At 45.6% G+C, this 16,954-nt stretch overlaps 1 protein-coding gene across 2 annotated transcripts in view; it reads right to left on the bottom strand.

The window, feature by feature from the left end:
• Nucleotides 1–16,954, bottom strand: part of EGFL6 (EGF like domain multiple 6) — a 59,575-nt gene that overhangs the window by 17,920 nt on the left and 24,701 nt on the right. For both annotated transcript variants that reach the window (XM_054507204.2, XM_045874684.3), the window contains exons 3-7: nt 16,554–16,646; nt 12,453–12,572; nt 9,735–9,854; nt 7,251–7,385; nt 5,145–5,267 (exon numbers count right to left, since the gene is read on the bottom strand). In XM_054507204.2, coding sequence (XP_054363179.1) covers nt 5,145–5,267; nt 7,251–7,385; nt 9,735–9,854; nt 12,453–12,572; nt 16,554–16,646 — 591 coding nt within the window. The remainder of the gene's footprint in view (nt 1–5,144; nt 5,268–7,250; nt 7,386–9,734; nt 9,855–12,452; nt 12,573–16,553; nt 16,647–16,954) is intronic.

The raw sequence follows: 16,954 nt of genomic DNA, 5'->3' as shown, positions 1-16,954 counted from the left end.
GTGTTTGAGCACACAGCCCCAGAGCCCAGTTCCCTTGGTTTGACTCCTAGCTCCTGCCTTCTCTGGGCATTTGTCCTCAAACTAATACTTAACTCCTCTGCCTCAGTTTGCCCATTTGTAAAGCTGGGATAAGAATAGGGTTTTTATGAGGTTTAAATGAGCAAATACATGTCAAAAGATTAGTGCCTGACATATATTTGGCCTATTTGCATGCATGTATTTATTTATTTATTATTTATTATTTTTAAAAGTATTTTATTTATTGTTTATTTTAAAAAATATTTTATTTATTTATTTATTTATTTGAGAGAGAGAGAGGGAGAGGGAGAGAGAATCTGAGGCAGACCCCGTGCTGAGCACAGAACCCAATGAGGGACTCGATCCCACAACCCTGAGTTCATGACCTGAACCGAAACCAAGAGTCAGATGTTTAACCAACTGAGCCACCCAGGTGCTCCTGTTTGCTATTATTTTTTAAAATTCACCACCAGAATGTTTAAAATCTTTTACTGAGTTAAAAAGATATTTTTTCCAGGCCATACCTCCGAACTTCTAATGTGTATACTGTGATCGAAAGAAGCAAGTTGGAATGGCCCATTGTAGCAACGCCTGTGATCTTGAATATGTGGTCTATAAATGGAATTAAATCAGAAGCACATTTCTAATGACCAAGGAAACTGCTTTTAAGGGGAACAACTGTTGAATTCTGGTAAAGAAGCCTTTGCCACTACCCGTCCTAGGACTAGTGCACGATCATCGAGCATTTAACATAATCTCGGCTGGAACTAAACCCTTTATATGGACATTTATTTATTTTGTTGGGATTATTTCATGTCATCATCAAAAGAATATTAAGGGCCAGATACCATTATCTTTATTTTGCAGATGTGGAAACTGAAGCACTAGAGTTTAAATCGAGTTTGTTGACAGCCCACAGGTAGTAGGCCAGGGAGCCAATAGTCAAGCCAAGGTAACGTGATTCCAGAAGCCATGCTCCTGGTAACAAAATGACATCGTTTCCATTCCTAAATTGACTTACTGCCCAAGTTGGGTGATATTGAAGTTTTGATTTGCTTACAATGAGTAGAGCTACTGTCAAATTAAGACCAAATTATCTAACAGTGTATTACCAATACTCACATATGTTCGACCAGGAAAAAACCATACATGTCTACATTTAGGGTACTCCTTCCTCTGGGTACGTATGAGCATAAGGATAATCCACTAACTCCTCTTTTTTTTTTCCTTGGGGACGGGGGAGGAAGAGAGGGAGAGAGAGAATCTGAAGCAGGCTCCATGGAGGCTGATACCAGGCGCGATCTCACGACCCTGAGATCATGAAATCAAGAATCAGACGCTTAACCGACTGAGCCATCCAGGAGCCCCCTAACTCCTTTTCTGTATTGCAACATAGAGTCTGGACTTTTGCAAAAACAATGAACTCATAATAAAAGTTGCTATATCAGTGCTGTATATTATGTAACAGTAATTCATGTGCATACAAATGTATTTTACAATGTAACATTTTATAATGCTGCATGCTAATTGGATAGGATTCTCAATTTTGTTTGCATGACTTTCCCGTGCACATAAGAGTGAATTTGGGGCCGTCCTTTATTTATTTATTTATTTATTTTTATTTATTTGAGACAGAGAGAATGAGAGAGAGAGAGCACATGATAGGGGGGAGGGTCAGAGGCAGAAGCAGGCTCCCTGCCGAGCAGGGACCCGGATGCGGGACTCGATCCAGGGACTCCAGGATCATGACCTGAGCCGAAGGCAGTCGCTTAACCAACTGAGCCACCCAGGCGCCCTGGGGCCGTCCTTTAAGCAGTGTGGTTAAGAGCCTGTTAAGATCGGGGGGCGCCTGGGTGGCTCAGTCGTTAAGCGTCTGCCTTCGGCTCAGGTCATGATCCCAGGGTCCTGGGATCGAGCCTCGCATTGGGCTCCCTGCTCCACGGGAGGCCTGCTTCTCCCTCTCCCACTCCCCCGCTTGTGTTCCTGCTCTCGCTCTCTCTCTCTCTCTAATAAATAAATAAAATCTTTAAAAAAAAAAAAAAGAGCCTGTTAAGATCAATTTTCAACAGAGACATGGCTATCTATTTTACAAAGAATCAAAGCAGAATGGAAAGGGCTGGACAAATATACAGTGAACGACCCAAACACAGTTTTCTCTTAAATAAACACTCTGGTGAGAGATGAAAAAAAAAAAATTCAGCTGCAGAATGGGCAGTAACAAAACGAATGGTTTCAAGGTATCAAACAGAACATTGTGAGGAATTTGAGGTCTCAAAGAATAAAGAAAAATTTGTTTTACCCAAGAATATGCCTAAAGCTGGAGGGTCAAAGAAAAACAGAAGTCTTCTTGACATAAGAAATGTTTGTGTTGATGTGGGATTTATAATTTCAAAATGCTGCGGGACAATACAGAAAACGTGGGCTGCAAAGAGCTATCGTGCTGCATGCTTAGGGACGTTGCCTTCGTTTGGACACGAAGAACACATTGTGGGGGCGCCTGGGTGGCTCAGTTAAGCATCTGACTCCTGATTTTGGCTCAGGTCATGAGCTCAGCGTCAGGAGACTGAGCCCCACGTTGGGCTCCATGCTCAGCAGGGGAGTCTGCTTGAGATTCTCTCTCTCTCTCTCTCCCTCTCCCTCTGTCCCTCAGCCAGCTCACACACTCTCTAAAATAAATAAATAAATAAATAAATAAATAAAATAAAATCTTAAAAAAAACAACACATTGTGGTTTCAAGGGGGTTCAATGATCAGGAAGGAAGATGACTCCAGGTTTATTCTGGGCACTTCTTGCTTTGATTCTTAGGCTTGGGGCCAGGGGTGGGTATGCAGAGGTGAGTTGCTCGCTTTCTGAGACAAGTGTTTTCCTGAGGCTTTTGTATGCACAGCATGTGTGCATCTACCTTCACAGAATTTCAGATTACAGAGTAGCTGGCCCTTAGCACACAGCTCTTTGAAATGGCACGAATATCAATAACCATAACTAACTTTATTGAGCATCTACTACGCGCTCAGGTGAACTAAGGTCTCTACCTATATTACCTCAATTCGAATCTCGCAATGCACTTGAGAGGTACTTGTCTTAATGAGCGTTCCCCCAAGGAGAACCTGAAACAAGGGCTTGGGTGCAGGGGGTTTATTTGGGAGGTGATCCCAGGAGGCAGGTGTGGGGGAAGGAGGAGAGCAAGACAGGGAGGGGGGGAAAAGCTAAAGATGGTGCCTCAATGGGCAGGAAATCACCGTCGGTAAGGGGCTCAGTCCTGCTGGGGACATCTGGGGGCCAATGTAGAACACAGCTCAGAACTGTCCCATCCTGCGACCATCTGGGGTATTTATCCAGACCCCTAGTGCCCACTGGTTGAAGGATGCCCAGGGGCCCCTGGGAAGTCACTTTTATTTCACAGTCCTTCAAAGATCTATAGGCACCATTTATACTTTTCCACACTGTTTCTTCCAGACGAAATGCTGCCCAGTTCTTCTGGCATTCCTCAGAGAATGTGATTTCCTGACTCCTCTTCCTTCTTTACACACTCTTGTCCAGTGGCGTTCAACCACAGCCCACAGGGTACTGTGAACCTTTACGCCTCCGCTGCTCAATGTCTGTCACGGAGCGGACACTCTGTTTTTGCTCTGCTGTGTCGTCAGGAGCACTGGCTGCCCAAGGGCACATGACAGGTCAAGGCACAACCTGCAGTCATACATGTTGGAAGACGTGGGGACTCTGCTAAGGGGTCCACAGGAGAGTGGAGTCGGGTCAGTGAACAAATCCAGGCACACGATGAGTCAGTGCTAAAAGGGACAAGAGCAGGGGCACCGGGGTGGCTCAGTCGTTAAGCATCTGCCTTCGGCTCAGGTCATGATCCCAGGGTCCTGGGATCGAGCCCCGCATCGGGCTCCCTGCTCCGCGGGAAGCCTGCTTCTCCCTCTCCCACTCCCCCTGCTTGTGTTCCTGCTCTTGCTATAAAGAAAATCTTAAAAATAAATAAAATATTAAAATGTCAAATAAAAAAAATCTTAAAAAGAAAAAAACAAATCTAGGGGCACCTGGGTGGCTCAGTTGTTAAGCGTCTGCCTTCAGCTCAGGTCATGATCCCGGGGTCCTGGGATCGAGCCCCACATCGGGCTCCCTGCTCAACAGGAAGCGTGCTTCTCCCTCTCCCACTCCCCCTGCTTGGGTTCCCTCTCTCGCTGTGTCTCTCTCTGTCAAATAAATAAAATATTTAAAAAAAAATAAAAGGGACAAGAGCAGCCAGATAAACCTGCTCGGGTCATGATCCTGGGGTCCTGGGATGGAGCCCCGCGTCGGGCTCCTCGCTCAGCAGGAAGCCGGCTTCTCCCTCTGCCTCTGCCCCTCCCCCTGCTCGTGCTCTCTCAAGTAAATAAATAAAATCTTTAAAAAAAATGTGAGGGCGCCTGGGTGGCTCAGATGGTTAAGCGTCTGCCTTCGGCTCAGGTCATGATCCCAGGGTCCTGGGATCGAGTCCCACATCGGGCTCCCTGCTCCTTGGGAGCCTGCTTCTCCCTCTGCCTCTCTCTCTCTCTCTCTCTTTGTCTGTCTCTCATGAATAAATAAATAAAATCTTTAAAAAAATAAAAAATTAAAAAATTAAAAAAATTAAAAATAAAATTAAAAAGTGTGAATGTAGGTTTGAGGATGACAGATAAAGTGATGTTAGCTTCATCATACTTTCTTTTGGTTGTGTATTCTGGAGGAAGTTTGGTTAAAAAGTTTGTGTTCTAAGGCACTGATGCTTTAGGATTGCTTGTTACTGCCACCATAACCTACCCCATCCTGACAGATAACATCTGCAGAGCACCATTTGTCCTTAAAGCTTATTTTCAGTATTTGAAAGTAAGTTGTGACCAGAGAAATATCCAGAATCTTTGCTGGTCTTTAAGCTTAGTGCCCACAAGTTCGGTGAGTAATGAAGATGTAGTCCGATTAGCAGAAAAGACAAGACTGAGGCAGAGTGAAAATTCTCGAATACTGCATGCACACACTATCACACATGTATGCAGACAGAGATAGACAGACACAGGGAGAGAGATGAAGGGAGGAAGGAAGGAGATATGGAGAGAACGCTTTAGTGAGAATAGCTAAGACGCCATGAGCAAATGCTACTTACCAGAACACTGAAGTCCATTGCCTTTATATCCCTGCTTGCATTTACACTTGAAGGATCCTTGGGTATTGAGGCAATTGGCGTGGAGGCTGCACGTATGGGTATTCACGGCACATTCATTTATATCTAAAAATGTGAACATTCCCGTGAACAACTTTGTGGCAGCAGGGCTTGCTAAAAGACTATCCCTTACTATAAGACTACCACTTGGGCAACTCCAGGGCCGACCACTCAACACTGCCAAACAAACCGAGTGGGGCCTGAGAAGGGAGAGGTGTTCAAAACGCCCGACGCCTTGGCCCAGAGCCCGGCCTTTGCCTGACACCAGCACACGGGGAGCGGGGGGCTCCCTGCAGCCCGCCGCCCCCATGGCATCTCGACTATTCATCAACACTACCGAAATCTGTAAGACGTTCAGGGTTTTTTCTTAACTTTTTCATCCGTCTAATTCAGAACTAAATAACAGTACCAGAAAATAAATTCTACACGTGGAAGGGCTTGGGACTCCTAACCAACAAAAGATAAGGGGGCGCCTGGGTGGCTCAGTCAGTTAAGCATCTGCCTTCGGCTTGGGTCATGATCTCGGGGTCCTGGGATCGAGCCCGACATCTGGTTCCCTGTTCGGTGGGGACCCTGCTTCTCCCTCTCCCTCTGCCTGTCTCCCCAGCTTGTGCTCTTTCTCTCTGAAATAAATAAAAATCTTTAAAAAAAAAAAAAAAAGGATAAGGTGGGCTATGAACCGTTGACATCATCTGAATTCATCAGCATTTTGTTCAACGGCTGCCAGGAGCAGGGTCAGGCTGGTCTGAGCTCGTCTGCTGGATGGAGACCAGGAAAGTTTGCCGAATCCTACCCTAGTGAGAAGTTCATTAGCCAGAAGCTCTTCTCCATCTCACCTGCTCTCCACGCTTTGGGAGACATATGCACACAAAATAGTCCATTGTTTTTAATTTAGCCACCAAAGGAGCTCAGATGCTAATCTTAATCACTTAGAATCACAAGATGTGTTTCTCTTGGAAGCTCTCCATGTGCATTCCCGCCCTGTCCAGTGGAACCTCCTAGGTATCAGCGAACAGGCTTCTTCTCCCGATGGGTCTGTAGCAGGGCCTGGGGGCCGAGCCCACGAGAAACATGGATTTTATGAGCCCGTGTAGGCCAGCCTTTGTGTTTAGAAAGATCTGAGTGAAGAGCTGTGGAGGCTTCACGAGATGGTTCAAAACCCTGGAACCAACTGTTGCCACAACATGGTTTCGCAGGACATGTCCTGGGATGCTCTGGATGGAGGGTTGAAAGAAATCCTACTTCCCCCCCAACCCATTAGCGTTCCCCATCGTACACACATTTGCTCCACGTTACATGAAGAGGCATCTACAGGGAGTCTGCATCTCCCTTCACGGTAGGGCAGGCCCTGTCCTGCGTTACATCAAGGGCAATGTGAATGCGTCCCAGGGCTCCCAAACACCCCCCCTTCACTTGCTCATTCAGGCTTGGAATCCCTTCACTGAAGGCCAAAATATTTTATTTCACACTGAGACACAGAATCTTATCAGAGTAGCTTCGGTGACCTGGAAAGGGCATATTTTAGGGGATTTGGACCTTGAACCATGACAGGGCCGAACGAGGAAAGAGCATGCACCTTCATCTCCCTCACACATTTTTCTAAAGCCTCCCCTGAAGGATGCTGTTATGAACAGATCAGTGAGATCAAGATCAAACAGACCTTTTTATTCTTCCTTTTGTGCTTTATTGTTCCCATTTTTAGATATGTATCCAGGGAATCAAACATTAAAAAGAAAACCAACCGAATTTTCAACAAATCCACAAAAATCATCTCAAGATATTTGAGGTATTTCCACAAAGCAAAACTATATCCCCGACAGCCCCTTACTTTAAACTTTTACTGACCTGGCTTCACCTAATTCATCTCACCAGAGTTCCCTAAAAGCCAGAAACAAACAAACAAAAAAAGTGACTTCTTCTGTATTGTCCAAGTGGTCAGTACAGTAGATTGTTCAACTACTAGACTGAATTGACATCCAAATACCTGTAGACAAAGCCTACAGGTTTGGCAGGGAGAGGGCAAAAGGAAAATGTGCCATGCACTCTTACCTACGCAGTCATATCGGCCCCTGACATATTTCAGTTCGAAACCAACGTGACATTTGCAGTAGTAGCTGCCGAATGTGTTCACACATCTTCGATTATAAGGGCAGACAGCTTTACCGGAGGCACATTCGTCGATGTCTAGGAGGTAGAACCAAAAGGTGTCAGTGATAGCAAGAAAAGCGCTCTCCCTCGAAAACACACACACACGCACATGCGCACGCACACATACACAGTTTCTCTGGTGGAAAACTCTGATTATTCTGCTGCCCACATCACGCCCCCCGGGAAGTGTTCTAGATGCCCTCAGCACACTCACAGCTCCTCCTTTACGTGTTTCTGTCACGTTGTACATATTGTTTTCGAGACATCAACTCACTGTCTTGTCACTACTCACATCCCCATCTCTCCTGGGGCAGGGAGCGGATGTCTGGCACTTGGCACAGAGACATGACATGCGTGTTGATGGAATTAATATTTCTCTGGCTATGTGTATTGTATGGCGTATACAACTTTTGAAAACTGAGTCAGGTAACTACACATTAAACAAACCGGATACACACCTTCGATGTTGTCTTCTACGGAAGAATTATTTCATCGGTCAGCTCCCCCAAGGCTCCCACGATACTGACCCAAATACTAGAGACGTGGTTTCCTACAACCGCACTTAAACATAAATTGTGGGTCAAGTGTAATGATGTTGTGATGCAACTTGAGCAGACGAGAGGCTTCCCTGCTTTCCTTGAGAGTCAGGTTACTGAGGGGCTGGCAGCTATGCTGACCCAAATATCCAGACTCAGGCTCTGCTTTTACTTTAAAATGATAAATCGAATACATGTTTTATGTTGTTAATTTGGACCTGTGGTTAAACATGCAAGTTGGTGCTGGCTTATTGTTCTCTTTGCATTCTTAAAATACTAAATACGTGAAAATAATTTTTCAGGGACCACTTTTGTGTAGATCATCTTTCCCTTCAATAAAAATGACACCTTTCAAATCAGAGCTGGGTAAAAATTGACTTCAGTTGGGTCAAGAATGAGCCTTGTCATATAAATCTTATTTCACCGAGGAATGCTAAACCCTGTGAATCTAATTAAATCTGATTACTCTCAAAGAGCAGGGCCAAAATTTTAATTGTACAGGGATTTTTTAAAAAGTATTTAACTGATTTAGGACCTATTTGGCTGAACTTTCTAAATGCAGCTTATCAAGGTATGCACATTTGGGATAAATAAACGTCCAGCACTGAGAATGGTTCTACTTCAGTAAATGAGTAAGAATATTAAATTGTACAGATATTTGCTTATTTAAATAAAAAAGATTAACAACTCGTTGAACATTCTGATTTGGCTTGATATCCCTTATTAATGCTATGTGCTCACTTGCATATAAGTACAGAAGGATGAGTATATACAGTTTGGTTACTGAACATAATTCAGATCCACCAGGGAACTAAGGCCGAAAGTGTTGCATCAGTCACTGAGGGCGCCTCGTGGGGTGCCCCACCCATCGCCCTTGGCACTCAGTGTGTCCGTACCTGCCTAAGGCTGCACCTGTGACCCTCATCCGGGCTGGTCTGGGTGTGCCGGGGAGTCAATGTTCCAGAGCAGCGCCCCTCCCCCAGTCAGTAAAGAACAGGAGTTGGTGCATAAATCCCCAGCGCCCTTGACCCAGGAGGAAAACTTGGAAGCAGCTTCCCCTGTCTCCTAGAGGGGCACAGATGCTTAACCTGCTCCTTGAACTCAGCCTGCGCTGGGGCCTTCCCCCACCTCCTCTTCAACCAGAGTTCCCTGGGATCACCTCCCAAATCAACTACTTACTCAGGGTCAGCTTCTGTGGGGCCCAAAACTAAGAAACAAAATAAGACGGGGGAGAGCAAGAGACAAAGTTCTAATCCATTGATTTGATTAAATTCAAAGCTATAAAGGAGGGCTCTATCTCCTCCTTTAATATCATGGATTTAATTTGCTCACCATCTCCAAGCAGAAATGATTTTGGAATACTTCAGAGCAACCTTTAAAGACAATGGGAAGCTGGTTACTTGCTAACTTAAACAACGTAGAAAGGATATACTATTCTCAATAGTCTTAGATCTAAAAACGAAAAATACGTAAATACATTTTGTAGGAAAATATTAGCTGGAACCCAAAACGGAGCCCAATGGCCCTTGGGATTTCATTCACTGAATGACAGTAAGTAGCAGGTTTCTATGGTAATTGAAGTGAAACATGCAGGGTAAATATACTAAAATAAAATTACCTTTATCCTTTTTCCACTAGGGCATTAGACAATCCCAAAGTAACAGAGAAGTGTTCTTTCTAGCATCCCAAAGTGTGTCTAGAGTATGTGGCCAATCGGCTCAGAAATGGGCAGAAATCTCTACTTTCAGGAGCTTTCAGTCTAGTCAACAAGCAGATTGTGTGGAATGACAGAAAAGGAATTCAGTAGAGGGGGAAGGAGGAGGAGTGGAGGCGAGCCGGGCTGCCCTACCTATACAGACTCTTCCATTGGGGGCCAGGCGCAAGCCCGAGGACGGACACAGACAGCGCGGCCCCTCCTCCGTGTCTTCGCAGGCGTACTGGCAGCTCATCACGGCACACGTCCTGGAGTCTGAAAACGTATGCAAGTGTTAGCCTTCTCCTCCTGAGCCAGTAAAAAGCCCTCACTGAGAAAGGATCTCTGCGTTCTAGGACATTTGGTGTCATATATGGGATGTATTACAGGATGAGCATCACTGTCTGAGACCCAAATGGAATCTGGGCAAGGGTGGTGTCTTGGTGGCGCCACGGTCTCTTCTGTGGGCCAGTGTGTTAAATTTGCCTGTCTTTAGGTCGGGCAGGCACCCCTCAGTTACCAAAGGCTGCATCCTTCTCGCCTCTTGTACATTTTCTCATCACGCCTTTATGTCACCCGGCTGGCCTCTCTAGGAGGAAATGTAACCTCTGATGGAGATGATCAATCCGAGTCATCAGGGGGACAAAATCCATTCTACAGATCTCTCCATACATACCTAGCTTCAATGAGAGCCACTCAAGTCGTGAGACCTGGTCATTTCCATGCCTGTATTAAAACGTGGCAAATACGACTGACTGGCTACCCCAAAGCCATCCTGGACCCCTTTTCCTCTCGCCACTCCCATCATTGAGGCTTTAAAGTCAGTGACTTGTCTTCATCCCAGCTTCCCTTGCAGCAACAATGGGTGGCCATAGGACCCAGCTGTGGTCAAAGAGATATAAAGATAAGTCTGATGGAGGGAGCGAGTCTTCTGGAAAAGATGCTGCTGCATGATGAAAGGGACAAGCGTGAAAGAGTCATTCATTCACTGGCATTACTCCTCTCCCCTTTGTAAGGCCTCCCTTAAATGTATGTGTGATGTCTGCAGCTGGGGCAGCCATCTTGTGACTCTGAGGTCACAAGCGTGAGAATAAAATCAGTACCCTGAAAATGGCAAAGAGTGAGTCCTTGCTGAGCTGTTCTGGAACTGCCTGCCTCCAGCTTTTTTGGTAAATGAGATAATTTAGGTGGCTTTTTGTCACTTGTTGCTAAACACAACTTATCTCACAAAAATGCATTTCCTTAGGAGAAGTCTACTATATATGGATCACAGGTGCCTCCAACAGGGAAGTGCAGTGAATACGCTCCCTTTATCCAGAGCCATCCATAACATGCCGATCACCCAGCGGGATGAAAGAAACTGCCAGGAACCAAGTGAAATAAAATCCAGGACTCCCTGCACACTTTGAGCTCTAAACAGGGAGGCCCGAGCAACCCTTCCACGTATAGAACTAGACAAAGAAGGTACACACATCAAGGTAATAGACACAGACATCCAGGTAATATAACAAACACCTACCAATGATAACATTTCTCCTTTATTCTCTTTTCTCTTTAGTTGCCTTCTTTTAAAATTAGTCTTCAATATTTACCTAATCCTATCCTTGCATTTAGGAAAACATACCTTTTTTGGCATTGACTGGGCTCTCATGGAATGTTTCAAAACATCCATTAGCACAGATCTTTTTAAAAATGTTAAGTGATCACTACAAAAGCCTAGATAGTGGTTCCCGTGATGGGGTATGGAGGGGGGGTTCTGGTAAAGTTCCCCTTGGTAGTGGTTACACGGGTGCTCGCCTTATAAGAATTCATTCAACTACATATTATGTTATATATATCATATATATTATATACATATTTGTCTCTTAATTTATGACAATAAGGATTTTTTAAAAAGACTTCGAGTGTCTGCTTTATCTCTTAAGCCTTCTTGCCAACAGAGGATCTAGGTGACTGGTGGTGTTGGGGCCCTTTGCCAAGGATGGAAAACACAAGGACAAGCCAGGGGAGCAGCAAATCATGCACTAGCCAAGACTGTGTGACTGTGGCAAAGTCCCAGATGGGCTAGGGAGTCCTAACTCTGTAACCCTAGGAAGCTAGCAAAAGCCATAAGCTTCCAGGTTTGGTGGGGGCTACGGTACAGAGGAAAGAGAGATGGGAGCGGGGAAGAGGGGAGGAAGGGAGACAGGCAGGGAGGATGGGTTTGCCTTTCAGCTGCAATATTAAACCTGATTCCCTCTGGATAAATGACTGGATATACTCTTACCTCCCACGGGACATGGGTTTCTCTCTATCACAGAAGGACTTTTCTTTTTCAGGAACGTGAATCGGAATGTATTTCCAACAAGAGTCACTAATCTTTGAGCATGGGGCAAGGGGCGTGAGAAAGGCAGCTGGTGGGAAGAACTGATGTCCCAAGATGGAATTTAAATGTTATCACCTCCCTAAAACAATATGCTTATTTTCATGAAGAAACCCCATACGCCCTGCATATATAGAGATATAGAATTTATTTTTCCCCAATTAGCCTCTTTCTTTAAAAAGCAGGTATCCAGAATGGGCAAATCCAGAGAGATAGAAAGCAGATTAGTGGGTGAGGTGGGGGGTGGGTGGGGGTGGCTGGGGAGGAAGAATGGGGAGTGACTGGTAATGGGCACAGGGTTTTCTTTTGGGGTGATGAGGATGTTCTAGAATTAGACAGCAGTGATAGTTGTACAGCATTGTAATTGTACTAAATGCCACTGAGTTGTACGGTTGAAAATGGTGAATTTCATGTTCTATTTATTTTACCATGATTTAAAAAAAAAAATTGTTCCTATGGCAAACATCTAGTCTCAAAGGATGAGCGCAAGCAGCCTGGCCATTGGAACTTACTCGCACATGTGGCATCCGGCGTGAGCACGTGGCCGCTGAGGCAAAAGCACTTGTAGCTCCCGTGCGTATTCACACATCGGTGTTGGCATGGCCGGGGTTTTACTCCACACTCGTTTACATCTGCAGGGGGCAGGCAGAACATGAAGAGAGGCTAACTGGATCAGGAAACATCAAGATGGAGAGTTGGGTTGGCTTCCCTGGATCCCACCGGTGGGGGTGGGTACACGGGGCAATGACTCACCTCTTCTCCAATCATCAGTAAAACCCCATTCTGAAGGACTGATGACGATGTGGGGCAAACAGGACAATCATGCACCGGCGGAGGGGAGGCAAATGCGCACAACCACTTTGGAAAACTGTTTGGCAGAATCTACTGTAGCTAGAGACATGGATACCCATGACCTAGCAATTCCACTCCCGACTAGATCCCCAACGGCAACATGGATGTGCGCCCACCAAGAAAACATGTACTAAAATGATCACAGTAGCACTATTCTTAATAGCCCCAATTGGGAAAGAACCCAAACATCTCCCAACAGAGGGCAGGAGAGATGACTTGTATATTCGTGCAAAGGAACACTATACAGCAATGAGGCTGAACAAACTATAGCTCCAAGCCACAAGAGTGAGTGCAAGAATCTGGAGACAAAGGAGTACGTTAAAAATCAGGCAAGGGGCGCCTGGCTGGCTCAGTCAGTGGAGCATGCAACTCTTGATCTCGGGGTTGTGAGTTTGAGCCCCACATTGAGTGTACGGATTACTTAAAAATAAAATCTTAAAAAAAAAAAAAAAAAGCCAGGCACAGGGGCACCTGGCTGGTTCGGTCGGTTAAGTGTCTGCCTTCCGCTCAGGTCATGATCCCAGGGTCCTGGGATTGAGCCCCATGTCAGGGAGTCTGCTTCTCCCTCTGCTCCTCTCCCCACTAATGCTCTCTCAAATAAATAAATTAAATCTTAAAAAAAAGTCAGGCACAACTAATTTGTGGTGTAGAAGGTCAAGACAAAGCTCCTTGGGGGTGGGGGGCAAGTCACTGGAGGGGAGCAGGAGGGGTCTTCAGGAAGGCTACTGAGTTTCTGTTTCTTGGTTATGTGGATGTATTTGAAAATTCATTGAGCAGTACATTGTTGATATATGCACAATTCTGTGTGTATAATATTAGAATAAAAAGCTAGAAATACAATTTAGATACTTTAGCCTTTAGTACTGTCCCAGGCTGCCTATGACAGGCGCCCACAGCGATGCCTCCTTTCAGTTGTTCCTGTTTTGGGCAGCCCCACATCGACTAACTTGTGTGGGCTCACACCCTTCCAGAGGGAGCCCTGACAGGCAGCTATCGGTGGTGAGGCTGTAGGACACCATTTAAGCCTGGGAGGCTATGCTCTAAATGCCAATAATGGCTATCTCCAGGGACTAAGATTGAGGGTGACTTCCTTCTCTGTGCGTCTCAGTGCTTCCTAAAAAGAATTTAAATACTAAGAATGAATGACTTTTTGGGGCACCTGGGTGGCTCAGTCATTGAGCGTCTGCCTTCGGCTCAGGTCATGATCTCAGGGTCCTGGGATCAAGCCCCACATTGGGCTCCTGCTCGGGCGGAGTCTGCTTCTCCCTCTGCCCCGCCCACCCACTCATGTGCTATCTCTCTCAAATAAATAAAAATATTTTTTTAATTTAATTTTATTCATTTATTTGACAGAGGGAGAGCACGCACAAACAGGGGGAGGGGCAGAGGCAGAGGGGGAAGCAGGCTCCCTACGAGGGACTCAATCCCAGGACCCCGGGATCTTGATCTGAGCCGAAGGCAGACGCCCAACTGACCGAGCCACCCAGGAGCCCAAATAAACAAAATCTTTAAAAAAAAAGCAATCATGGGTAGAGGAGCTTATCTTTGGAAATGTGGTCATGTGGGTGCCTCATGGCTTAACTTCTTCAAGGAAGATATAGGAAGGAGAAAAGAGCCAAATTCTGTGTAAGACCCAAATCCAGCAGGGCAACAGGCAAAGCGTACCCTTGAAAATAAAGAAGTGGCTGCTTTCACCTCTGACAAGAACCTTGTACAGGAATTTTCTGACGTCTTAGTGGGACATTTGAAAGCTCTTCATCCATTGCTTATCCCCTCTACTCTACCTTCTCCTGCATGGGTTCTAACCCCTTCAAAAGGGGGAACTGGAAAAAGCTAATTGGACATTAATGGGAAATCCAGAAATACCCCATCCCTTGGCCCTAACTCAGAGGTGACTCACTCGTCGTGTGGAAGAGGATTTGGGGGAAAGACACCACAGTGGAGGGCTGAGGCCTGTCACCATTAATGGATATATAAGGACTTTGATCATGCCACCCAGGGGCCAGGAAAGCTGCGGGAACCTGAGCCAACTAGACCACTCCCTCAACACTAACATTTTACCGGGAATTGAAAACCAGCATGAAAAATATCTTCTCTCCTCCAAACCTCTGCAGAAGATATGTTGGTACAGAATCCAGGACGATACAGAGAAATAGGTTTTCTGGTGTGAACCCCTCTGGTAAGGGATGTGCTGGATCATTACTTATGAGAGCACGATCCTTGACGCGCCTCAATCAAGCAGGTGGGTGCAGTTCTCAGAAGCACCCTAGGGTGCTGGCCTCTTCTGGTGGTGGGACAGCAGAGACTCAGAGGTTCCCCTCTGAGCTGCAGGGCTGGTAGCTATTTCAGTGTATGCGGCCAACCTCGGGGCTTGGCAGTGAGGCCTAGGGGTGGCACAGTGGAGTGGCTGCCTGCCCGTCTCTGGGACTCCATCCTTCCCTCCAGAAGGCTGGCAGCCCCAAGGACAGCTGAACTTGATGTGCTCTTAGCCCAACTGCATTATCGGACTGTGGACACTTTCTTAATTACAGCAGGCTTCTTCACGCCCGGGTCTCTTGGCCTCAGCACTGCTGACATTTGCGTCAGATCATTCTCTACGGTGGGGGCCACCCTGCGCACTGGAGGAGGCTGAGCACCTCCCTGGGCTCCACCCACTGGATGCCAGGAGCACCCCCAAACGTCTTCAGACCTTGCCAGAGGTCCCCTGGGGTAAGGTTCCCAGATGGAGCAAACAAAAATACGGATGCCCAGTTAAATTTGAATTTTAGATAATTAACTAATACTTTTTTCGTGGGACGTATGTCTCATGCAATATTTAAGACCTATGCACCCTATAAAATTATCTGTTGTTTATCTGCAATTTAAATCTGAACTTGAGATCTATATTTTGTCTGGCAACTCTTTCTGGGGAATAAAATTGCCCAAGTTGAGAACCACTGTGTGTTAATAGTATAAATACACTCTTTAATATCTTCGGATAAACAGCTTATGATAAGTCCTAAAGTACCTTTTAAAATATGTCAATTATAATAAAAACATGCATGTCATTCAACCCAACAATTCTATTTTCAGACGTTTATCCTATAAAAATACTCAAGGGTGCAAGGATATGTGTAGAATGACGTCTGACTTAGCACAGCTTGTAATGGCGAGAAATTGGAGACAAAGTAGATGAGAGTGGTTAAACGAAGTATTTTTTACACAAATGATAAAAGCGTTTGCATCGGGGCTGAGCATACAGCCTTAAGAAGCACAAGCTAACTCTGTATGTGCTGACCCGTACATGCAGTAAGAAGGGACCAACCCAGAGAAGGGCCCTTCAGAGACTGAGGACAAACTGTTCACACTAGTTCAAGGAGGGACTGGGGAGGGGGGAGGGGGGCAGAAACTCCCACTTTTTAACTTATATCCTTTTGCATCGTTGGGGTTTTTTTTTTTTTTTTTTTTCAGTAAAAAATATGCATTACTTTGGTAGTGGAAAACACAATGAAAATCATTTTAGAAAATAAAAGTTATTTGACAGGAGAAAAAAAGGCCTTTGATCGGGCATCTTAACAAAAACATCGGAATGACTTTTATACTCTTCTAGAAGAGACTGATTGAGAGACCTAGGTCTGAAACCCTTTCATTTGAAGATTCGACTTACAACCTACAAAATGGCGGGCACGGGAGTGTCTATCACAAACGCTGCTACAATGATTGCGTAGCTTCTGAAAGCTCTGGGGTACGTCTGTACTTGGACCCCGGCCTGTAGTACTGACCTTGACTGCAGGTTTTCCCGGTGTATCCTGGAAAGCATCTACATTTGTTTGGTCCCACACACTCACCAAACTTGCATCCAGGTTCACACGTAGCTGTGGAAGGGAAAGGTGTTTTGACGGTAAAAGAACAGGAGTAGTTAGACAGAGAAACGCACGCAGGTCAAACTCAGCAGCCTTCTGTATGGCGGAGAAATCCATGGGGGCACAGAGAGGACGATCTGCTTCCTCTCTAGTCTGTTTTCCCCTTTGGGATTCTGGAGAGTGTTTTGCTTGTGAACTAGATCACTCTCCTCCACGCCTCCACCCCAACTGAGTGCGAGTTTATCCAAGTTTATCATAACTTTGCTTAGCACTGCCATGCCTCCAAGTGACATTCAAAGAAAAACAAAGCCTCCCAGACC

Source organism: Mirounga angustirostris, unplaced genomic scaffold, assembly GCF_029215605.1.
Source record: "Mirounga angustirostris isolate CCGP_5_RB_7025 unplaced genomic scaffold, mMirAng1.0.hap1 SCAF_11, whole genome shotgun sequence".
In the NCBI taxonomy this organism is placed as follows: Eukaryota; Metazoa; Chordata; class Mammalia; order Carnivora; family Phocidae; genus Mirounga; species Mirounga angustirostris.
This window is presented reverse-complemented; position numbering and strand designations above follow the sequence as displayed.